The 24,897-nt window shown below is 40.6% G+C and overlaps 1 protein-coding gene across 4 annotated transcripts; it reads left to right on the top strand.

The window, feature by feature from the left end:
- The first annotated feature begins 3,508 nt into the window (after positions 1-3,508).
- Positions 3,509-15,533, top strand: SNRPC (small nuclear ribonucleoprotein polypeptide C). 4 transcript variants are annotated; one of them, XM_081043280.1, is made up of 7 exons: positions 3,509-3,576; positions 3,918-3,960; positions 8,216-8,324; positions 10,606-10,695; positions 12,026-12,112; positions 14,444-14,500; positions 14,940-15,201. In XM_081043280.1, the coding sequence occupies exons 1-7, from the start codon at positions 3,569-3,571 to the stop codon at positions 15,062-15,064; spliced, it is 519 nt and encodes a 172-aa protein (XP_080899406.1). In that variant the 5' UTR covers positions 3,509-3,568; the 3' UTR covers positions 15,065-15,201. The 4 variants fall into 4 exon arrangements, with proteins under 4 accessions (XP_080899406.1, XP_080899405.1, XP_080899408.1 ...); XM_081043279.1 differs by having other exon boundaries at positions 12,008-12,112; XM_081043282.1 differs by lacking the exon at positions 14,444-14,500 and having other exon boundaries at positions 14,940-15,533.
- Positions 15,534-24,897: the final 9,364 nt, after the last annotated feature.

The raw sequence follows: 24,897 nt of genomic DNA, 5'->3' as shown, positions 1-24,897 counted from the left end.
GTTGGGTTTGCAAATTGGGTTAGGTATGACCAATGGTGACAGCTATACATTCCATATTTGGCCCAGAATGCTTTTCCGTACTTCTCCTTTGAAAACAGTACTCCCCCAACTCCTTCCTGGCTCCCTGAGGTTTGAGTGGGGCTGTCATTTACAATTTCCCACTTCTCCCCCCCACCCCCCAAGCAGGACTCTCCACCCAGGCCTGGCCATTCAGGCCTCTCCCTGGTTTTGGTGTGATGGTGCTCAAAGAATGGGATTTGGGAGATATTTGAGGCTCTCTTAAGTGACTGCACAGAAGAAGCCGGATGGCAATGTGAGAGGACGAGATCAATGTGCAAAGAGAAGCAGACAAGAGGATGAGAGATGGAGTGAAAAAGGCTGAGTGACATTATTTGAAACCCTGGGTCAACCATACCTGAAGATACCTCTACCTTAAATGTCTCAGCTTTATGGGCCTCTACGTGCTCGATTTGCCTAAGTTGGTTTTGTCACATGCAACTAAAAGAATTAGTTTTAATAAGTACCTTAAAGTAGGTTTTCCAGATATAGAAAAAAAATTTGCATGGAACATACTTCTATTGAAAATTATTGTTTATCTGAAATTCAAGTTTAACTAGGCACCATGTATTTAGCTGGCAACTGTCCCCTACAAGTATATACAACAGTGTACCAGAGCATGTGCCAAATCACATGACAAATGCAACACATGAGTCACTGCTGGAAGATCTCTTTTAGGAAGGAATAAAGTTAAGTAATTTAACTGGGTGGTTGGAAAATATTTTATATTAAAATAACCATATACAACATATGAGCTGTAGCAATTAAAACAGTTGGTAGATGCTGTTAAAAAAAATTTTAACTTCCACGGCTGAAAGTCTTTTTTTTAAAAGAAAGGGTTTATTAGGCCACTGCTAGCAAAAAAAGAAGACCAATCGGGGAGCATGGAGTCTAAACCATCAGCAGCATGGCTAGATAGGAAAGACAACATGTCCTTAGTTGCAGAGTTGCGCAAGGTTTTTTTATACATCAAATAGGGAGGAGAAAGGTGTAACCCGTTCTGAAAGGATTTACGTTGGCTATAGACAAAGGGGACGAAGAAGGTGAAGAGGGACAATTTCTGTTTGCAGGGAAGATGTGTCTGCTCCTGTAGGTTAGCTGTGGGCAGCAGGTTGGAAAGTTCATTGTAAACAAGAAGCAGAGGCTCCTGGGAATTGACAGAGCCTGGCTATTCTCTCTTTTGCATAATCTTGGAAATAGCCACCTGGAAATTAATGCTATAGGACAGAAAGAGTTTGTAATAAATGAGTTTGTAAGTAAATGGCTTCTCAATGTTGCCTGGGACACTCACAGGAAAAGTGTGAAAAGCAATGCTTTACAAGATAACAGGGCCCACGCGTAGGAGATGGGGGAGATACCTCTTGGAACTTGAAAGTCACCCTCAGAGTCCTGGAAAACAAAAACCACTTTAAGTACTTAACACAGAGGAAATTTTATTCATAGAATTGGTTTATATAGGTGTTAGCAGAGATAAAAACTTAAACAGAGAACAGTAAAATAGCTCAGAGATGAGCAATAGCAAGAAGCGACTGCCACCTTGACACTGGAGGGGCAGAAGGGTACATCTTGTTACGGGAACCCATGGGCTGGGAGTTGGAGCCAAGCAGGTAGGAGGAGACAGCCTAACGTTGGGGGACGGGGGTGGATACCACGGCGTGGGGTGGGAATATTCTGGTTGTTTTCCTCAATCCCTCCCATCTCCAGAAGTGCCTCTGATTGACGGACCCCAGCAACTCAGCCTGGAAACCAACCAGCACCGAAGTCCAGGCCATGCAGCCTTCATGGGGCCGGCCCTCCTTCCCCACTGCCATACTGCAAAGATCAGGGGAAAGGTGAGAAATGGATTTGAGGGCAAAACAATCCCAGGATCAGCACAGAGAAATTAGGGAAAAAAATCAAAACATAATTGACAAAAAATCAACTCAGGGTGCCTGCACAAAGGTAGGTTTCTAGGACTACAACGTTTGCCCCCAAATGTCCTGTATGGCTGCTTTTTCCAAACTAGGATTTAACCCTGGGCCGTTCACTACATCTTGTTGTTATAGCTCTTAAAATATTTTAATTTAGAATGGACACCTTTTTTTGACTTGGTGAAGGAAAGAGGCCAGTTGTCCTATAGGATGTCCCACCTTCTAAATCTGCTGCCTTTTGCTTTGCTTTAGCTCCGTCCTCTCGCTTATTCTATAACCTTCGTTAGACCCACGTTAAACATTGTTGGTCAGTGCACGGCATAGGTAACGGTGTCTGCTTACTGTTGTCCCCCAGCACATCATGAACAGGAGACACATAACATCTGACTGTTCTTAGCTTTGATGATGCCAAGATTTACCACTGTATTAGGGTGGCGAAAGCTTGATGACTTCATTGTGCAGTTAACTTTCTTTTAGAACCAGGACGCTTTCTCCATTTTAAAGCTTAGTTTCCTCACATGAAATGTGAATAACAGGGTTATTGCATACGTTAAATAAATTAATGCCATTAGAGCAGCTAGGACTTAGTAAACATTCCAATAAAGTCGCCGTTATTATTTTGGTTGTGATTTCAGCTTCAGAGGAGGTGGAGCAGAAGAATCCAAAAAACTCCTCTCCAGCTCCACTTCGGAGTCTGATAAAACAGGCTACAAGTTGGGCCTTTTGTTTCTAGAACAGGTTACATCTATGGACAATTTACTTCCATCAGTTTCCTCGTACGTAAAGATAACTGCCATTTGTGGAGGGCTTGGCGTGTACAGACACTGCCCTAAACACTTTACGAGCAGCTTCACACCTACTCCCCACGAGTAAGAATCATTACCTATTCCTCGTGGAGGAAAGTGCGCCAGCAGCGCAGGCAGGGGTGGCGAGCGGGGACTTGGAACCGGGGCGCCGCGGTCTCCCGGGGCTCACGACACCCGCAGAACGGACACAGCACACGGCCCGCTGCGGGCTTCCCGGCCCGAGGAAAGCTGGTATCTCTCAGCTGTCAGCTCAGCAAGCGTTCTCGGATGCCCCATTGCAAGGTGAATTCTCTTTCCTGCTTTCGTTTTCACCGCGCATAGCCCTTGGCTCCAGGGAACTACACATGTGCGCTTCATTCTTCTGTCCTCCCCAACGCGGGGGCCAACTCCAGGACAAGGAGTTAGTCTGCCTTGTTCACTGCTGCCTTCTCAGCATTCACAGCAATGCCTGGCACGCAGCAGGTAATCGTTATTTATCGAAAGACTGAATAACACGCTTCCGGGAGCCTCAGGAATCGAGATGACACGGGCTCGAATGGAACCTCGTGCGGCCCCCGCGCACGGACCCCCGGCCCCTTCCCGCCTTCGCGGAAGTGACAGGCTGACAGGAAAAGCCCGCCCCGCCCTCGGCCCCCGACGCCGACGAAGCCGACGCGGCGCCGCTCCGCACGCGGATTGGACGACGGGGGAGCTTCCTGAAGTCGCGTGCGTCACGTCATTCCGCGGCGTCGGCGCTGGCTGTGCGCGTCACTTCCGGCGGCGCGGACTCGAGTGGCCAACGTCCTGCGCAGCAACATGCCGAAGTGAGTGGGGCCCTGACTCTGGGGGTGTTCGCGGTCGCTAATTGTGAGCCTGAGGGAACGGAGAGCGGGTTCTGGCTGCTGAGGTGCCAGGGCAGAGAGGGTCTGGGGAAGGGAGGGGGGCCGCGGGTTCCGGATACGCCTTTCAGTGTGTGATGGTCGACTCCACGTAGGGAAACACATACGCCTGGTTTATGTCAGCACGCTCTGTGTGATGTCTGTGAATCGTGACGAGGTCTTGTGTGTGTGTGTGTGTGTGTTTTACTTTGGATGCAGAGCAGTTCGCCGGGTGGGCTTCTAGTAACTGGTTGTCATCTCGTTTTCTTCACCTTCCACCTTTCCAGGTTTTATTGTGACTACTGCGATACGTACCTCACTCATGACTCTGTAAGTAGTGCTTCTTTTCCATTTCAAAAAGCCTGATATGTAATACATTAGATTTTTTTTTTTTTTAGGTATGCGTTTGTGCGTTTCATCCTGCTGAGGTTTAAGGGCTATCGCTTGGCGAAAATAATTTGGGGTGTTAATTTTTCTACCCTTCCTGTCACTGTCTTTATAATTTGAAGTTGTTACTCTTCCAACAGTCAGTGTCTTCAGGGGAGACCCAAGGTAACAAAGCCTTAACAAGTGTGAAGACGAATTCCAGGAAAGTATCCTGAAGCTCAAACACTTGATTGTGTCGAGGCACCCAAATATTTGACTGTTAAATTAGAAAGAAACGCCTAAATTTGAAACTGAGTACTTCAATTTGATTGAAAACTGCTTACCAAATAATAACAGCATCTAAGCTCGAATGTTTACAGTGTGTCAGACAGTATTCCAAATGTTTATACGCACTGTTTTGTTCAATGCTCATGATAATCCTACGAGGTTAGTATCATCTCCGTTTTACAGAGGAGGAAACGGAGGCAGAGTGTGAGATAACTGACGGGATGTTACAGACCAGGAAGCTGTGGAGAGCTGGAAGACGAGCCTGGGCAGTCCAACAGCAGCTTCTGTACCAGCAGCTCTCAAACGTTTTGGGCTCACCGTCCCTTTACCCTCTTAAAAATGACTGGGTTGCAAAAAAGAAAATCAGGTTATATCCATTAATATTAGCTGTCTTTGAAATTAGGACTTAAAATTTATGGAGTACTCACTTAAGAGTAACAATAACAAACCTTTTACTTATAACAAATAGCATTTTAAAAGTGAAAAATAGGGGCCGGCCCGGTGGCGCAGGCGGTTAGAGCTCCGTGCTCCTAACTCCGAAGGCTGCGGGTTCGGTTCCCACATGGGCCAGTGGGCTCTCAACAAAAAACAAAAAAACAAAATAAATAAAAAAAAGTGAAAAATAGCTGCTTTCAAAAAAAAGAATTTAGTGTCAGAAATGTTTTAACATTAGCGTTAACATTTTTGCAAACCTTTGTAATGTCTGACTTAATGGAAGACAGCTGGATTCTCATCTTCTGCATTGTTTGTTGCACTATGTTTTGGTGGAGGTATATAAAGAATCCAGCCTCACATAGATATGGAGTTGAAGAAAAAGAGGACGACTTTAATAGCCTTTTTAGATCATTGTAGGTATTCTTCAATACTTTACGTTTCTTCATCAAACTCCACAAATGGTTGGTTGCAGTGTAGAATCTGAAACCACATCAAACTTCCCACACTTGTTTACATTACAGTTCACCGGTCTCTCGTGCACTTTCAGGGGATCTTTTACCCGTGATTTTGTCACGTGTTTTGCCCATTTGGAGAAATGGCCAAACTGGTTCACTCAGTTATGCAGGTCTTCCAAGTGTGGACACATTTGATTGTATAATGTGAAATTGGCATTCGTTAATGTCACAATCTAATTAGAAATGGCTTTTAAGTATTCAGAAATTGACAAGCTCATGGTGGCAGATAAGGTTTTCTAAAATTCTAATTTTTGTTTGAAAGGTCAAATTTCAAACACTACCAATTGCTTTCCTTGAAATAACAGGCTCCGTTTATTTACTTTTGAGAAGTCTGAAAAACCAGTTTGTTTCTCAGTCGTTCTTTCAAATAAAAACGATGTTCTATCAAAGAGACAACTGGGAGAATTCACAATTGAACAGTTTGCTCGCCTGCTTTTCTTTGAAATAGCATATTTTGACATGCAGCAGAAGTGCTTTGTACGTACTTCCCATTTTTCCACCTAGAATATTAAAAAGACAAGAACTCAGGGTTGAGATTTAATAAAATTAATGATTTTACTGCTTCATCAAGGACAGTCTGAGTGAAACTGGCTTTTTTCCCCCCGTGAGGGCATGATATTGAAAATACAGTGATTACTAATGCATTGAGTTGCTATTCCCTTGATTCGTTCCAAAGAGCCAGGAGTTTGGCATCAGCAGTGCAAATGTCAATACAGTGAAAAAGGAAAGTAATGTCTTACGTGATTAAGTATTACTATGAACTTCCTGTGACCTTGCAGACCCCCTGAAGGGTGAGTCTGAGACACCTTTAGGTGTCTGTGAGCCACACCTTGAGAACTGCAGCTCTTGCTGCCTTTGCAGAAACCTGATTAAATCAGAACTCATGTCTTGCATAGGAGCTGCAAGAACTTAACCAATGATTTCTCTGTTACTTCATTCCGAAATCTTTCTAACACATGGTCAGATGTAGTTCACCATTAATAGATGGGTGGAATCAAATATATGGTGATAGAAGGAGAACTGACTCTGGGTGGTGAATACACAATGGGATTTATAGATGATGTAATACAGAATTGTACACTTGAAATCTATGTAATTTTACTAACAATTGTCACCCCAATAAATTGAAAAAAAAAGATGGGTGGAACTTGTAAGGTGATTCATCCTGAAGAAATAATAGCTCTGAATATTATTAAATAGTTCTGAACAACTAATCTGAAATTGTCCTGGAAGAGACTCTTTCAATAAGTTGGTATTGGTAGTAGCTGGCCTATAAGTCTGCAGTCATTTTTGTTGTTTTGTTTTGATCCCCATCCCCCTCTCTATAAGTCATTTGGAGAGTCATAATTTTCTGAAATCATTAGTGAAGGGGCTATGCCTTCCTACCCTTTTTCAAGACTGTATTTTCATATACCCACTTATCTTGCTAATGCCAGAATTCAGAGAATTGAATAGTATCTCTGTAATAACTTCATGAGAAACATCAGGAACCCTTGCAATACTCTTGTTCTAACATGATATTTTTGAGAAAATAGTATGAAATTTCCGTGGTGATTAAGGTAGTTCCCTTGGTGAACTTTGAAATGTATAAAACATTCAGTGCTGTATATGTAAGTTTGAAACTTCCTGGTTCTCAGGCATGATTTTGTTTTTAGGCTTGAGGCATCATTGTTGTAAGCATAGTATAAGCAGTGTCTTGGGAGCTAGGGAACAATATTTTGAAACGTGGACCGCTCACGTGACATTGGTCAGATCTGCTGCCTCTGACGCAATCACGTGCAGAGAGGCTGTACCAGTAGAGGGTGGTTAGGCAGCCTTGGGGAGGGGGTCCGGACTCCAGGCCGGGGTTTGCTGCTGACCAGCTGTGTGTTTTGAGACAAGTCTTTAAGCATGAGTAGAATATGATTTGTTTCATCAGCTTTTGAGTTTTAATTTATGTTCAATTAAATGCTCACTTTTTAAGTGTGCAGTTCGATGACTTGTCAGATGATTACATCTTGATGTACACATCGAGGTGTAGAGTATTTTCATCACCCCAGAAAGTTCCCTTGTGTTCCTTGGCAGCCAGTCCTCTGCACCCCTGGCCACAGCTGATTTGGTTTTTATTACTAAAGATCAGTATTACTAGTTTAAAACTTCATATGAATGGAATCTTTTACTATATACTCTGCTTATGTCTGATTTCTTTTGCTCAGCATGTGTCTGAGATGGTCCATATTGCATGTATCAGTGATTCATTCTTATTAGTATTCCATTGTACTGTGCACATGTGATTCTTATGAAGATCGAGACGCTGCTAGTAAAGTACATAACATGGTGTCTGGCATGTAATGAGTGTTAAACTTTTAACTTAAAGGAAGCAAAAGGTTAAATGTGTGGAGTTTATATTATGTCAATTTTACCCAATAACGCTGTTAAAGAATAAAAGGAAACAGGTCTATATGTGATTCATATACAGTCTCTATTCTAGACCCATAATCATTTAAAAGAATATATTCTCATAGACAATGTTATTTAAATGAATGTAAGCTATATTATTTTGCCATAGAATAACCTAAGATGGTATTAAAATGGTGGTGTTTAAATCAGGGGCTTGCAAAATTTTTCTTAACGTGCCAGATGGTGGTTATTTTAGGTTTGTGGACCATATGGTCTTTGTTGCAATTACTCAATTCTGTTGTTGTAGAGAGAAGACGTGGACAATACGTAAACAAATGAATGTGGCTGTGCTCCAATAGTTTTTCTTTTACAAAATCAGGCGCTGGCCCATAGGCCATATTGTGCTGATTCCTGATTTGCATAATAACTAGTGTAGATAAATTACCTCAGTACATTGTTGGATAATGTTTATAAGTGATGGCATTAGCACCCAGCTAAAGCTGCTAAAGGTAGCCAGGCCACCTATATAAAGGTAAGGCTTTATATATTTTCTAGTTTGGGAAATTTGTTTCTGTGACTGATACGACCTTTTTGTTTTACAGCCATCTGTGAGAAAGACACACTGCAGTGGTAGGAAACACAAAGAGAATGTGAAAGACTACTATCAGAAATGGATGGAAGAGCAGGCTCAGAGTCTGATTGACAAAACGAGTATGTTTCAGTCCTTGTTCTGATGTGGTAGAATGGTCCCATTCTTTCTTATCCCTGTCTCTCTGTTGTTTCTCACAGAAGCAACTCATTCTGAATGATAAATAGGAGCTTTCTGATATGTTGAATGAAAGAAGTGGAAGGTCATTGGTTTCCCAGGGATATAGGAACGCATTAATATTAATTATCGAGGTTAGAGCAATTGGGTATTGGGTAGACGGGGAAGTGGGGCAGAGAAGAATAAATTGCCTGGCAGATCTTTATTGACATGGACCAGATTTTGTAGCAAATTTGTATAAAACCTCCTTTGTGGTGATCATAGGTTTTTAGAACTGGTTTCCTGTCATAATAGGAAAAGGTGGGGGGAGGGGTTTACAGTTCTCTTCGAAGAGTTTGAGAGACTTTGAGTTTCTTACTCTTTGTAGTTCTGACAAAGATAATTAGTCAGAAGGGAAGTAACTGATGTGACAGAGTTGTCTGAGTATGTTTTGGGCCCCTGTCCTATGGCCCCTATGCCATAATCTTTTTGTTTAATTAGGAACATCTTTGTCATTCAGGCTAGTTAGTTCCAAGGCACTGACAGGAGACGTGGCATTTCTACGTTAGATCATTCTGGGGTATTTGAAACATGGCCTTTCTTAATTATTCATTGTACTTAGTTGGCAGGCCAACGTGGACTTTGATTGTGATGTAATTAAAAAAACTATTATGGAAAATGTCAAACATAGTAGAAAGACATGTTTAATGAATGAATGTCCCATAGCTGTGCCCCATTCCCATTCCCCAGCACCCAGCTATAGGAGTCTTGTTTCATTTCCACCATGGTTTTCAAACTTAGCACTATTGACATTGGGGTCGGGTGAGTCTTTGTTATGGGGCCTGTCCTGTGCATTATGGGAAGTTCAGCAGCAGCCCTGGTGTCTGCTCACTAGAGGTAAGTGTCAGTTCCCAGTTGTGACAACTAAAAATGTCTCCAGCATTGCCTAGTAGTACCCCAAAGGTGCAAAATTGACACTGGTTGAGAACCGCTGAATACCTTCATCTCCTTCCTTTATCCCTCCTGGGTTTTTAAGGAGCAAATCTCAGGCATTGTCCCATTTTCTTTGAAAAATTAATTATAATGTAATCTTTTTTCTCTGTTTGAAAAGATACTAGAAATTTCTTGGCATTAAAGGTTAGCATTATATTCACTTATTTTTTTGTATGCAGCAGCAGGGTTTATTTAGGATGAGTAAACGTTTTTGATGGAGGACTTTTGGAGGCGAGGAGGCTAGCCCTCTGGGACGTAATTCATGATGCCCATGATTATGGTGACATTGAGTCTGCTGCTGAGCGAGTGGCTTAGCCACTCCCTCCTTAGTCTCTACAAGTTGTCCTTTCACATGGTGTGGAGGTGCCTTATTTGGATATGATCTGTTGTAGAGCACAGGCTCCATTCAGAGGCTGTTCGTAAACCTCCACTCTAGGTCATTTTTCTGGATCTGGTCCTCATGAATTATCAGTGATTTACTTGAATAATTTGACCCACTGGTGGGGGTGGAGTGGGGTCGGGGTGGGTGCCTGGGCTGCAGACTGCACTGAATTGGGAAAGGCTTACATTTAGGAATAGACTTTATGAGTGTATTTTAGTATTTACTTGTGACTCCTTTTACAAGCCAAATATAAATGATCTTCAGTTTCTTTTGTGCCTCTTACTGTCTGAAATAAAAATTTAAAGTTGATTGTATTAGACATTTTTGAAGATCATAATCTCTTTCAGGTCAGGCTCTTGCTTTGAAATCTTTGTTTCTTTCATGTCACTTATCTCAGTGCATTAATTTTAAAACTGGTAAACCAAATGGTATATATTGTTTTGACTCAGCCTATATAGGAATGACTGAAATTTATAAAGCCTGTTTTTTAGACAGGCATTACATATTTTCAAACAAAACTGTGAATGGCTTGAATTGATTATAAACCACATCTGCAGATTAAAGATGACCACTTCTCTTTGGTATGACATTGATAGATGGGAGGTTTTCACTCCAGTCTCCAATAGTTAATTCAGCCGTAGAAATGCTGACTAAATAAAAAGGTAAAAAACCCAAATCTGTAAACCAATTAATTGCTGTTTTAACTGGTGGATATCTAAAGTTGATTTAAAAACTAGAAGCCATGATTTAGTAATCTTAGATGGTCACTTTTTTAAATGAAGTAATTGTGATCGTTAAAGATTTAAAAGAAAGGGGTTATGGGCTATTGAATTCTTATTCACCGTGTGTTGTTATTTTCTTACGTTTTAAAGCCGCAGCATTTCAGCAAGGAAAGATACCTCCTACTCCATTCTCTGCTCCTCCTCCTGCGGGGGCAATGATCCCACCTCCCCCCAGCCTCCGTAAGTTTCTAAAGTTTTTATCTCAAGGGGTGTAAGTGGGTAGATTAAACTTTGATCTTGTTAGATTATCTCACAGTGGGCTTTCAAATGCTCATTGAATGAATATGTAGATGGTGACAGAAAACATCTTCAGTGGTATAATTTCTGAAATAGCTTTAGTTACTTTCTGATTGCATTATTACTAAGATATTGTATGTGTGGCATCCCAAGTGGGTCTGAGACAGACTCAATGAAAAGCTCAGAATGTGCCTGTGATTAGTTGAGCTAGTCTATGAAGCAGTATTGCCGAGTACATTAAATTATTTACTGCTAAGAACACAACACTAGAGGATTGAAGTAGCTAAACTTCTCAGTCTTTCTATTTTCTAACCCACCTAACACTTTTATATATATATACACACACACACACAACACACACACACACAACACACACACACACAATACACACATACACACAATACACACACACACACCTTGCGAAAGACAAGAATGGTATAGTTCAAAGTGGAGTGGTTCCAAGGCCTCTTCGGGAAGGTTTATTGTTTTTGCATGACAGACAGGAGGAAATTGAGTAACTAGGCCACGGTGCTTTTGCTCTTCTGGAGGGTTTAGATTGAAACACATAGAAGTAAGAGGCTGTTTATAATAGTTGCACACTAATGCCCACCAAACCCTTGGGCTCCCACCATCCTGGGACCTGGCCAGGCGTCAGCTCACAGCAGCTCTCAGGTCACCTCTCTCCTACTCCATCCTGACTGGCCGGCCCTCACTTCCATCGTTTTCAATAGTAGAATGGTCTATGGTATGAATGTACCATAATTAACCTCATCATTTTCTTGTTATTGGACATGCAAGTTGTTTCCAATTGTTGCTATTGTCAGTGATACTGTCAGGAATATCTCGGCATATACATCTTTGTATTTTCCAAGAACTTTTTAAACCTGAGTTTTGATTTTTTTTTAAATCTGAAATTAGGTACTTGTGGCTTAAGTTCACCAGCTTTTTATCAGGAGCTCTACAGAAGATATAATGCCCTCTTTAAAAAGTTAAAAATCTTTGTTTTTTTTTTTTAACCTGGGGAACCTGACTTCATTGTATACTCCTATCTAGGTAGGCTTGTTCTTGCTTTTCAGTCATAAAGTAAAGTTTTGTGGCATGCTGACTTTTGTGGATCCACTGTTATAAAAGAGACCATCGGAAATCTATTGTTCTGGAATTTGGACCAGATCATGAAGCCCTACCAGTTTCATTAAGAAGATAAAATGTTACTATATAAGTATATCTTAACCTCAGGCCACATTTTTTACTTCAGCGGGTCCTCCTCGCCCAGGTATGATGCCAGCACCCCACATGGGGGGTCCTCCCATGATGCCAATGATGGGCCCTCCTCCTCCTGGGATGATGCCTGTGGGACCTGGTAAGTTCGAATCTCCCAGAATGCTCCACTGTGAGTGAGTTCTCCATTTATATGGGATTCTTAGCCATCTAAATGTAGTTTTGCAACAATTTGGTGAATCTGTAATGAGAAAGAAAATGAAATATTTGGTTTATCAGTATAATTGAATGCTATCCAAAGACATTGTGCTATGGAAAGCAGGATACGGCTGCCTCTTTTTCGCTTCTTCTCCCTCCCTACTATTTCCTTAGGTCATCCTGACTTTCAGCCATTAATAATGAAGAGGAAGGTAGATGAGTGTGTTCCGCTGGGGGATTAAGGGAAGGGTAGATACGAGTATATACCTGTGCTGCTACCTTTCTCAATTGTGATTAGGAGCAGAGCTACCTATTCATGCTGATTTAATCTTGGAGGTTAGCTAGCTCAAATTAGTATGGAAAGGGCCTTAGGCCTGGTAGTGGTCTTTTATTCAGGAAGGGGGAAAAACTTACACCTCAAACATTTTATTTTAACATAAACATAGATGTACATTAATTTGCAAATTTTTCTGCTGCGTGGTCAGGGTCTTTAGAATAAGTCTACTAATTAGAACACTATGTATTTCTTGGAAAAATCAGTAAGCCGTACCCGTAATACATCCTCTACCAACTTGAGTTTCATTTTCTGTGAAGTGGTTAGAGACCTTGTGAGGCAATCTAGTTCTAGCCTTTTATGATCCACTCACCTACCAAATATGTGAGTGCTTTTGGGGATGATTTGCCTGAGTATTGCTAAGTAGCAACTTAGTTTTCATAGAAACAGGTTGTGGGTGTTTTTTTTTCATATTTTAATGGGTTTGCAGAATAGTTATGTAATGAAATACAAGTGATGCAAGAAGCCTACAACTCAACTGGTGAGACAAGGTACAAAGGTATCATAGAGCTTCCTGGCGAGAAGCATTCAGTGTGCTTGCTGCGGGTATCTTTAGAGGGATGGGAGAGTATAGCTAAAAAGAGTTCCTGCCTTACTGGCTTGTGAACCCAAAACACAATCAGAGTGGCTTCTTTTGCCTTCTTACGTCCACCACTAATTCAGCTTCCTCGAGGGGTTAGGGATGTGGTGAACCGGGAATGCATGACTCATCTAAAGAAGGCTTCTAGAACTCAGTTCAGCCTATGAGAATGCAGGTCGGTGTTGCCAGTTCTCCTGACTATTTTGTTCTTGTTATTTTTCCCAGGATAAAATAATAAGATTGTGTGGTTTGTGTTTAAATAATTGATAGCTGGGGGTGGGCATGGTTAAGAATGGGTGGGGATAAAATTGGCCCTGGGTAGATAATTGTTGAAGCTGGTTGATGGGTACATGGATGTTTATTATATTCTTCCTATTGTCTGTGTCTGGGCATTTTATTATGAACAGTTGAAAAAGAAATCTAGACTTATTAGTAATTAGACTTATTAATTGCCAATGTTGGCAAAACTAATTAAAATTAAATGCGCTGTGGAGACCAGAGAAAACAAGTTTTCGGGTGCCTCATTTTCAACCTGGTCTAGATTAGTTTCCTCTAACAAACGCTGAATACAGGTTATGCTATGGTGGATTTTTAAATAAAGTATTTAGTGTTATTCTCTGTTCCTGTGGAAAGGAATCTTAAAAAATAAAATTCTGTACCTGTTGGATTTTGTGTCTGCAGATACTTGTTTTACTTTTTGTGGTAAGGCTGTATTCAGCTATGAATATACCAAGGGTGCCAAAAGCGTGTATACACATTTTAAGAAAGGAAAAAACTATTAAAGTTATGCTGATGGTCACCACTTTGAGCACCTCTTGTAACTGCAGAAGTCAAGCGTGACTTGTATTCATCTTTTGTTATCAGTACATGTTATTACAATTTTAATACAGTTTTTTCCTTTCTTAAAATTGTACACGTTTTTTGGGTACCCTCTGTAGTTTTCTTGAACCATTTATAGTAAGCCTTTAATCGAAATGATTTAGTTAAAAATAAAGAGGTAAAATTTGATATTTAAAAAGAACAGACATGACATGAAAATTATGAGATACGATAATAAAAGGAATATCCGCAAACCCAGCACCTAGCTGCGGGTGTCGGAAGGACGTCACCAACCCCAGGAGGCTGCCCGTGTCCCTCCCTCGTCGCCACCTCTCTGCTTGCCCTCCCTTCTCGGGCTCATTTGTTTGGCTGGTATATTGATGAGATACTTAAAAAAATTCATGAATAGTTTCTAAAGTGCGTTAGAAAACTCCGACGTGTGTGTGTGTGTGTGTGTGTGTGTGTGTGTGTGTGCTAATTGTTATAAATCACATTATTGCCTATTATTTTTCTTGACTTGAGCTAAGTATGGTTACTAACAGGTTCTCAGCATGGGCCTCCTGCTCACCTTTCCTACAGCTCCGAACAAACGCTTAGTGGTAAGATTGTCCTCTGTGCCTGTGTACATCCATAAACTAGCTCCTGGTTATGTGGTGCATAGAGCTGATTACAAGAGCTGACTGAGTATTGTGGGGCTTAGTTGTGAATCTCCCTAAGAAAAAAGGCCAGTTTAGGGAACTAGTGTCCCTGGTGGTTTCTGGAAAGCAGTCTAATAATAGTTTCCCCCTTCCTGTCATTAGATTATGATTTCCGTACGGTTCTTGTGTTGACTTTTTTTGTTGTCTGTTTGAGAATGTCTAAGTAATTGAAAGGTGTGATGAATTTGTTGCATTTCTTCTGTCAAGTATGTCTTTTCTCCAGCATTTTGCAGGGGGGGGGGGCACTTTTTTTGTCTTTAATTGAAGTCCCACCAAGTTCTCTCATAAATATTTCTGACTCTCTTCCCCGCCCCCCCCTTTTCTTTGTTTTGTCCTGCAGCTCCTGGAATGAGGCCACCAATGGGAGGCCACATGCCAATGATGCCAGGGCCCCCAATGATGAGACCTCCTGCCCGTCCCATGATGGTACCCACTCGGCCAGGAATGACTCGACCAGACAGATAAGGAAAGAGGGGAGCCTCTTTCTAACAGTTCTATATGACTTGTTCTATTTTGCCAGGAGCTCACGGTGCTGGGACTCTGGGTTTCCTAATAGCATGACAAGGAAGACTCGCTCCCCCTTTCCTATCAAAGAGAATAGTTTTGGAAGGGTGTAGTGGGACAAAAAAAGCAATTTTCATTTGTATTGTGAAATGTGAAAATAAAATTGTCAACTCTTTTAGTTAAAAACGTGTTCCCTTTTTTCTCACCACTGAATTTTTTGTGTATTTTAAAGGAGATGAAGCATTTCCGTTATGTTTCTCTAGATCATTCTCTCTTCAGCATGCCCTCTGCATGACATTCTTTTGCCTTAGCTATAGAGTGTGTCCCTTTGGGCACCCTGCCTTTATTTAGTAAACTTTTCTTGTGCAAGACTTTGGTAAATCTAACACTTGTAGAGCTTTTGTTGATTAAATAAACAGCACAGTTGGTTAATATTTCACGTGAATAATACTTTGTGTAGTAAGTGGAAAATTTTAAGCCTTTTATGCTGAATTAGGAAAAAAGACTTCACAATGCATGCATGTCAGCTAAGAATGGCAAGAATTGCCTTAACCTCAGCTTCTCCTTTCTCTCAGCTCCTCTTTTTCTTGGACTTCATATAGAAGGCTTTCTAAAAGCAATGGTAAAATTATTCAGATTTCCATGGTACAGAAGGTTTCTTCAGAATATTTGTTATATCACCAGGCTATAAAAATAGAATATTTGCAGGGAGGCATCTAGAAAGTAAGCTGTTGGAACTGTTCATATTCAGCTCATTATAAAATCTAAACTATTTCACATTGCAGGTGGGAGTGAAAATTGTTATAATGTCTGCGGACATATTTGGCAATATCTATCAGAATTACAAAACCTATATATCCTTTGACTTAGCATTTCCACATCTAGAAATTTATCCTACAGATAGACTTGCACATGTACGAAGCAACGTGTGTACATGATTATACTTTGCAGCAAAAGACTGGACATAACGGATGTCCAGTGAAAGGGGACTGATTTGTCAAATACTCAATAGCCACAAAGTGGCATCAACCATGCTGGTTAAAACAGAATAAGGAAGCTCAATGTGTTGCTGGGGAAAGACCTCCAGGATACACCTTGTTTGCACCTTGGTTTGTTCACATAACAAGGTATTGTTTGCTGCTCTCCTTTTTCCAAGGAAATATTTATATGTGCCTTTGTAGGTATAAAGGATCTCTGGAAGGACAGATAAGCAACTGGTAATATGTGTTGCCCCTGAAGAGCAAATGGGTAGCTGGCGGACAGGGATAAAGGAGAAAGACTGGGCACCTTGTTGTGCCTTTTAGACTTCGAATCATCTGTTTCAGAACAAAACAAAACAAACCGCCTTTGCCATCTGAGGTTCTTGTTACAGTGATACTGTGACAGAGGGTATCCTAAACCAGCACGTTACCACCTGGCTGATGATCAGAATCATAGGGGACCCTCTGCAAAATAAAGATTCCAGATTTTTGATTCAATATATCTGGAATGGGGCTTACGAAATTTGCATTTTGGGAAAGCGTCCTAAGAGATTTTGATTATTAGTGTGTTTGGCAAACTGTCTTAGGATCTGGTCTAAGAATATAACTCAAGAATACAACACTGTGTGTATGTCTATAATTTTTTATAGATTTGTAGCTAGAAATAGAAATAGCAATAGGTAGGTTGCTTATTTCCCCCTAGAAACTTGTGAATATTTTGAAGAGGAGCTAATTTAGCAAATAAAGGACCTTATCCAAGTAAAGGAGAGGTTAGAAGTAGAGGACCTGGCCAGGAGAGAATCTTCGTGCTCAGGCTCTGTATAAGTTTGAGTCAACTTCCTAGTCTGAACCTTGGTGGGAACTACTACTTGCTTTTAGTTTCTCGTTGTCACATCTTTTCAAGAAGGACTTAAGTCTCAGAAATTGATAGTTTACATGTCTGAATTTATAGCTCAGATTTGTTATTAAAATCTGCACACTGAAGAGTGAGGGTAAGCTGTTACCAACTGAGCTTACGTGCGACTCAGCAAGTTTCTGGTTTGGATGGCTCTGTCAGGCTGAGGGTGAGGAGAGCGCCTTTTGTGTCTAATAAATAGCCTCAGGTACTTAGAACAACCCTGGTCTTCCTAAAATGAAGCTTTTTCCAAAGTATGTAAGAATTTGTATGGGTACAATCAAGAATACTACTAGATAGCAAGAATTGAAGTTCGTGTAGATGTAGGGTAACATACTTGCTTCCTTTTCTTGGGCAGATCCAAAGCCATAGGGAGAGCAGTTAAAGTCCACGCTGTCATTTCCATTGCCATGGCTTTAATGGTTTGTCAGAATGCCAGTGCCCTTGAGTCCAAGCTGCATGAGAAATGGGATCCTTGCAGAGAGCCACAGGCTAATTTGGTCATCCTGTATGGAAAAAGTCCAGTGGTGATTAAGTGTTTGTCCCAATTACATAGCTTCAGTCAGATGGTATCTTTTAGGTTCCAAGACAACATTTGGTGAACAGAAAAAAGCCTGGCCTGCCTGAGGTTTCTCTGACAGAAGTGTCCTGAAGGCTGGCCTGGTATATTGGTTTTCATGAAAACCTTAATAAATGTTAGCTAATTGAAGTCATTTCTTCCCCTCCCAATTGAAAGCTTACAGGTTAGACTTTTGGACACAGAATCAAATACAGCATATAGAATAGTTCATCAGACAAGTGCAGGAATAAAATAATCTAAATGTTAACTTATTGTCCTTGTTCTTTAGGGGTGGGGAGAGGAGTGGATTTCAAACTCACAGAAAAGTTGCAAGAACTGTACAAAGAACAACTTACATACCCTTTGACCAGAATCATCTATTAGCTGTTAGCATTTCACCACATGTACTTTATTGTTTGCTTACTTGCTCTCTCTGGATATACGTATATACTTTTCCGAGCCATTTGAGAATAAGTTGCTTATATCATGCCCTTTGTCATAAATACTTGAGGTGTATTTCCTAAGAATAAGTACATCCTCTTACACAACCACAGTTTAGTTATTAAGCTCAGGAAACATAGATCTACCAACCACATTTCATTTTTATCCATTAATACAACATTGTCCTTGCATTGTTTTTTCCTGTCCTGTACAGAATGCTCTCTAGATCGTGTACTTTTTGTTAAAAGAGTCATTCGTCTCTTTTAATCTAGAACCAATCCTTAGCTTTTCTTTGTATTTTATGACACTGACAATCTCACCACCTTTTGTTTAATAGAATGTTCCTCATTCCTCGTTTGTCTGATGTTTCCTCCTGATTACATTGTGGTACATGTCCTCAGCTGTGTCCCCAGGATATCACATCTGTAGGCAGGCATACAGGGTCCATCTGTCTGCCCCTGTTGGTGATAATAATTTTGATCACCTATTTAGGTGATTATCCAGTTTCTCCATACTTGTTCCTTTTGAAACAGTATCTTTCCCCAGCTGCCAATTAAGAAAAGCCCATTGACTTATGGCCTCATTTAATGGTAAGACTTTGAACACAGCATAGGAAGCCAAGATCTCAAAGCTTTTTGTAAGTACTTAATCAGCTTTCACAGTGACTGAGAAACAGTTCTCCTAATCCTTCCCTCCTTTTGTTTGCCTGTACTTCACATCCTGGTACTTTTGGGGGGATGGTTGTTGAAAGAATAGAGAAGTAAAAGTAGGACAAATAATTTTATCTCTATATTCAAATGCCACATTTCTCCCCTCTTCACCCCATTTATCTCAACTTCTGCTGGTAGAGGGAAGCACGTAAAGAGGGGCAAAAAGAAGAGTAATACAATAAAGCCTAGAGTGGCAGACATTACTAATTGCCCACCCCAGTATTTATTACTATCAAAAATAATAGAATCCCGGGGGTGGCCGGTTAGCTCAGTTGGTTAGAGCATGGTGCTGATAGCACCAAGGTTGCTGGTTCGACACCAAAGTTGCATGGGCCACTGTGGGTATGGGTGCCCTCCTTAAAAAAAAAACAAACAAAAAACGAAAGAAAATTCTAAAGTAAAAAAAAATTCAATTTGGGCCAGCCCGGAGGCTCAGGCGGTTAGAGCTCCACGCTGCTAACTCCGAAGGCTGCCAGTTCGATTCCCACATGGGCCAGCGGGCTCTCAACCACAAGGTTGCCTGTTCGATTCCTCGAGTCCCACAAGGGATGGTGGGCAGCGCCCCCTGCAACTAAGATTGAACACGGCACCTTGAGCTGAGCTGCCGCTGAGCTGAGCTGCGCCCTCCACAACTAAGACTGAAAGGACAACAACTTGACTTGGAAATTAAAAGCCCTGGAAGTACACACTGTTCCCCAATAAAGTCCTGTTCCCCTTCCCCAATAAAATCTTTTAAAAAATAAATAAATAATAGAATCCCTAATTTGTGTCTGGATCCATGGCCATCCGCAGTAAATAGCACATCTCCCATACCCTGTAGCTTGGTGACGCCATGTGGCAGAGACATGTCTTTTTTCTGCCCTCTTTCCGCTTGACAGGGATGTGGATGTGATATTTGAAATGCAGGCAACATCTTGTGTCGCGTCCAGCGCAACACGGGCAGTGAGGGTGCGAGAAGGGGCGGCGTCGGGTTAGGTTTTAAGAACGAAAGAATGAAACAGAGACTTAATGCGGTTAAATCTCAGAAGGCCAGGGGGTCTCGGAGTCGCCAGAGACTGGAGCCCGAATCGGGCCGACCGGTGGCTTTTATTGATAATCATACAAGGAAGTGGTATTGTGTTTTACACGGTCTGTGAGACTCATCCATCATATCACAAAAGTGAATCAAACCAATTATCTTTGTCCCCAAGCAGCCAGAGCGGAAAGTCTTATGATGACTTAGGTGAGGTATGCACCTCCCTGGGGGGCAAGTCTCTCATGTTGTAACCGGTTCACTGAGATAAGTGGAGAGAGCTGATCTTCATTGCCCTCATGTCTTCTCTCACAATCAGGTGAGAGAGGAAAGTCAGAGTCGGCAATGGCTTTTCCCAGGCAGGGGGAAGGGGAGGCAAGGCTCCTTCCCGGATTTTCTAAGGCAGCTCACTGGGGGTCCCCACTCGGTTCTGCCTGGTTTAGGTTGTATCTCACGTGAGATATCTTACCCGTCTTTGGCTGCAAACCATGTTTTGGGGACCAGACAGAGAGACATAAGGTGTAAAACATTGAGATAAGCAAAGTCCCAAAAAGGCACAGTCTCTCAGACTTTTCTTTCCTCAAGGAAAGACTTTAATTTAAAAAATTTAAAACTTTAATTTAAAAAAATGTACTTTGTGGTATGTCAATCATATAATTGCTTTAAAAATTCATAGCTACCACAAACTAGAAACTGTTCTCAAGAATCCTTGTAGATAGTAATGACAAATCTTTGCTACTCAACCCTTTTGCTCTTGAGTTTTCTATAAAATTACCTTTCCTGTTTGTATAGTCTTCTTTCTCCGGGCATTATGGATGTCTTTTTGTCCCATACATAGCACAGTATGTACAAATAAATGTTTAATCATGAATTAAGAGATGTCGCCATCCTGCCAAGCAGGTGAGGGAAGCTCCTGGATCTGAAAATGATCAGCTGGGTGTTTTTAAAAATGTATGGATGATGGGATATGACTTGGCAATAAGAAGGAATGAACTATTGATCCAACTATTTGGATGGATCTCAAGGGCAGTATGCTGAGTGAAAAAAAAGCCAGTCTGAAAAGATCACACTGCACAATACCATCTAGTATATAAATGACAAAATTATCGAGATGAAGAACAAATTAGTAGTTGCCAGGGGGTAGGAATGGTGTTGGGGCGGGTGGAGCAGAGTGACTATAAAGGATTAGCCTGCCGGAGATCTCTGTGCTGACGGACTACTGTATCTTGGTTATGGTAGTGGTTACACAAGTCTACACGTGATAAAATGACAGAAGTACACACACACACACACAACCAGTATCAATTTCTTGGGTTTTATATTGTACTATAGTTATGTAACATGTAGCCGTTGATAGAAGGTGGGTTATATGGGACTTCTCTGTATTCACAACTTCCCATGACTCTGTATTTCAAAATAATAGATTTTTAAAAAATGTATGACTTCTGCTTCCAGAAAGATGGAGTAGATAGATATATATTTCCCTATTCCTACTGCTAAGTACAACTAAAACCCTGGACATTTTACACGCGTGCACGCACACACACACACACACACACACACACACAATACAGGAATAAGACTGAAAGGTGGAGAGAACAAAGGAGAACTTGGGATAGGGAACTTGGGAATCCAAGGAACAAGATGTGTTCTCTGGATTTTCTTTTTGCCTCGTGTATCCCAGACTTGGAGTTGAAGAAATTGGCAATGAAGAAACACCAATGTGCAGCAGACAAAAAATACCCCAAGGAAAGCCTGCTCTCTGTAGCCAAAGGAGCAGAAAACAGGCAGTTAAGACACAGTTAAGACAGAAAACTTTTAGACAACAGTCATTCTACTCCAGCCAAACACCGCATTAGAAACTGGTCCTACCCCCACCCATGCCACAAAGGCCAAGTGGGGAGCTTAGATTTCCACCTGTGAGACTGTAATGAAGTGCCCAAACCCCTGCCAGGGTGGTGGCAAAAAAGAGCTAGGATTATCCTCCCCATGTGGAAGTAACAAGGCATTGTCCCCTCCTGACCGAAGTCGTGTCAGAAGAGGCTTAGTCGGGACATAAAGGACATTCACCACTGCCCAGTGGTGATGGGGCTGCATGTACCCCTATGTCAGAGAGGCCTTGTGGCAGCAGTGACAAGGTCCTCCGCCACTCCGCTGGGGAAGTGTTGGTGTGGCCTACTGGAGAGCTGGAATTCCCACCTGAGCCTTCCCCTTGGGGGTCCACGGAGGCTAACATGGCAACCTGAACTTCTATGTCCACCTGTCAGTAATCAAGGGGGCGCCTCCCCCTTCTGCCAGACCATTGTGAGAAAAAGCCAGCGAAACAGAAGGTTTAAGTAAGTCCCAGAGTCTCAGAAGATAATATAAAAATGTCCAGTTTTCAATCTAAAATGACTCATTCTCCCCCCCGCCCTTCAAAATCCCAAACTTGTCATATCAAGAACCAGGAAGATCTCAAAAAGAATTTAAAGGACAATCAATAGATGTCAACACCAAGGTGAAAGGGATGCTAGAATTATTTGACAAAAATTTAAGAGCAGCCATCATAAAAATGCTTCAACAAGCAATTACGAATATGCTCAAAATAAATGAAATAGAATTATAAAAATGAACCAAATGGAAATTTTGGAATCCAGACATAAAATAAATAAAAGTCAGTGGATGAGTTCAACAGCAAACAATTGGTAACAGGAAATATTCAGAGAACTTGAAAATAGAACAATAAAAATATCCAATCTGAACAACAGAGAAAATAGAGTTACAACAAAAATGAACAGAGCTTCAGGGACCTATGGGACTACAGCAAAAGATCTAATATTCATGTTAGAGAGCCAGGAGAGGAAAAGAGGAAAGAGCCAAAAAAGGTACTAGAACAAATAATGGTTGAAAAGCTCCCAAAGTTGCAAGAGACATAAACATACATATTCAAGGAGCTGAGCAAACCTCAATCAGGATAACTCAAATCCAAACTAAGACTTGTCATAGTCAAACTTCTGAAAACTAAAAGCAAAGAAAAAAATTGAAAACAGCCAGAGAAAAATGACACCTTACTTTGGGGGGAAAATAATTTGAAGGACAGCAGATTTCTCATTAGGAACCATGGGCACCAGAAGGAAGTGGCAGAATGTTTTTTACATGCTGAAAGAAAACTATCAGCCCAGAATACTATAGCCAGTGAAAACATGCTTCAGAAATGAATGGGAAATAAAGATGTTGTCCAATGAAGGAAAACTAAGAGAATTTGTTGCCAGCCAACCTACCCTAAAAGAATAGCTAAAAAGTTCTCTAAACAGAAAGGAAACGAATGACTCTCATAATATCAGGAAGGAAGAAAGAATATGGTAAGCAAAAATATGGATAAGTATAATAGTTTTTACTTTTTTTGATGTTTGATGGTCGAAACAAAAATCATAACTGATTGATGTAGCTCTAAATGTTTGTAGAGGAAATATGTAAGACAATTATACCTACCAGAGGGAAAAGGGATATAAATGGAGGTAAAGTTTTATATTTCACTTGAACTGGTAAGTGGCAATACCAGTAGACTATGATAAGATATGGATAAACAACTAGAAAAATAACTAAAAGTAGTACAACTAAAAGCTATGAAAGCTACACACTCAAATACACTATAGATTCCTTATTTAAAAACTTACTACAAAACTGCACTAATGAAGACACTGTGTTACTGGTATAAGGATAGACATATAGATGAATGGAATAGACTTGAAAGTCTAGAAATAGACTCTTACTTTTATTGGTCGTTGATTTTCACCAGGACAATTCAGTGGAGAAAGAATATTCTTTTCAACAAACGATGCTAAGACAATTAGATAGCCACATACAAAATAATTAAGTTGGTCCCCTTCATCACATTATATGTAAAAACTCAAAATGATTCAAATTCCTAAATATGAGACCCAAAACTGCAACTTTTAGAAAAAACAGAGATGTAAATCTTCATGACCTTGGATAAGCAATGATTCATTAGATTTGACACTAAGCACAGCAACAACAATGAAAATAAACTGGATAACATCAAAATTCAAAATTTTTGTGCTTCAAAAGACTCAGGAAAAAGACAATTCACAGAATGGGAGAAAAGTTTTTGCAAATTATATCTGATAAGGGACTTGTGTCTAGTGTATAAAAAGAATTATTACAACTCAGTAATGAAAAGACAAATATCCAATTTAAAAATGGACAAGGGCTCTGAATAGACCTTTCTCCAAAGAAGATATACAAACGGTCCATAAGCACATGAAAAGATGCTCAATATCATTAGCCATCAAGGAAATACATACAAATGCTTAATAAAACATTAACAAATAGAATTCATCAATATATGAAAGTAATTATATACCACGTCCAAATGAGGTTTATTGTAGGGATGCAGGCTGGTTCAGTATTTGAGAATTAATCAACACAATCCACCATATTAGCAGGCTAAATTCACATGAACATAGCATTCAAATGCAAAAAAAGCATTTCAAAAAATTAAACATTCTTGATAAAAAAAAAACTCTCAGAAAAATAGGAAGAGAACTTCCTCAACTTGATAAAGAGCATCCACACAAAAAAATCTACAGTTTGTGTTATACTTAATAGTTTAATAAAGACCAAATGCTATCTCCCTAAAACTGGGAACAAAAAAACGATGTCTGCTCTCACCAGTCCTAAATAAAGTGCCAGGAGGTGTAGCCAGCTCAAAAAGGCAAGAAAAGGAAATAAAAGGCACTCATATGAGAAAGGGAGAAATGTTCTGTAAACTAAGTGTATCAATGTCAATATCCTGGTTGTGATAGTGCACTACAAGTTTTGTAAGTTGTTATCATTGAGGAAACTAGGTAAAAGATACAGGGATCTCTTTAGATTGTTTCTTCCAACTGAATGTTAATCTCCCATCATCTCAAAATAAAATGTTTAATTTAAAAATTGTGTGGATTGCCCCTAAATCCCTTTTGTTTTTATATGCCTCACATTCTTAGCATTGCAGGGAAGGATAAACACATTAATACTCCTAGTCAATGGTTCCCTAGAGAGGCCATATTCTTTTAGAGCACGAGTTTTTGCTTTCAACAAAAATAACGTTCATCAGGCGTGATGAATGGTTCAAGGAGGATGTTGAGTCTCTGAGCTTGAGGAAGGTTTTGTTTTATGTAGCTAATGTCAGATATCTAAATCAGCTGATGTGGTG

The sequence above is a fragment of the Rhinolophus hipposideros genome, assembly GCF_964194185.1.
Source record: "Rhinolophus hipposideros genome assembly, chromosome: 3".
Taxonomy (NCBI): domain Eukaryota; kingdom Metazoa; phylum Chordata; class Mammalia; order Chiroptera; family Rhinolophidae; genus Rhinolophus; species Rhinolophus hipposideros.
The sequence above is the reverse complement of the archived record's forward strand: the minus strand, read 5'-3'. Positions and strand labels throughout refer to the sequence as shown.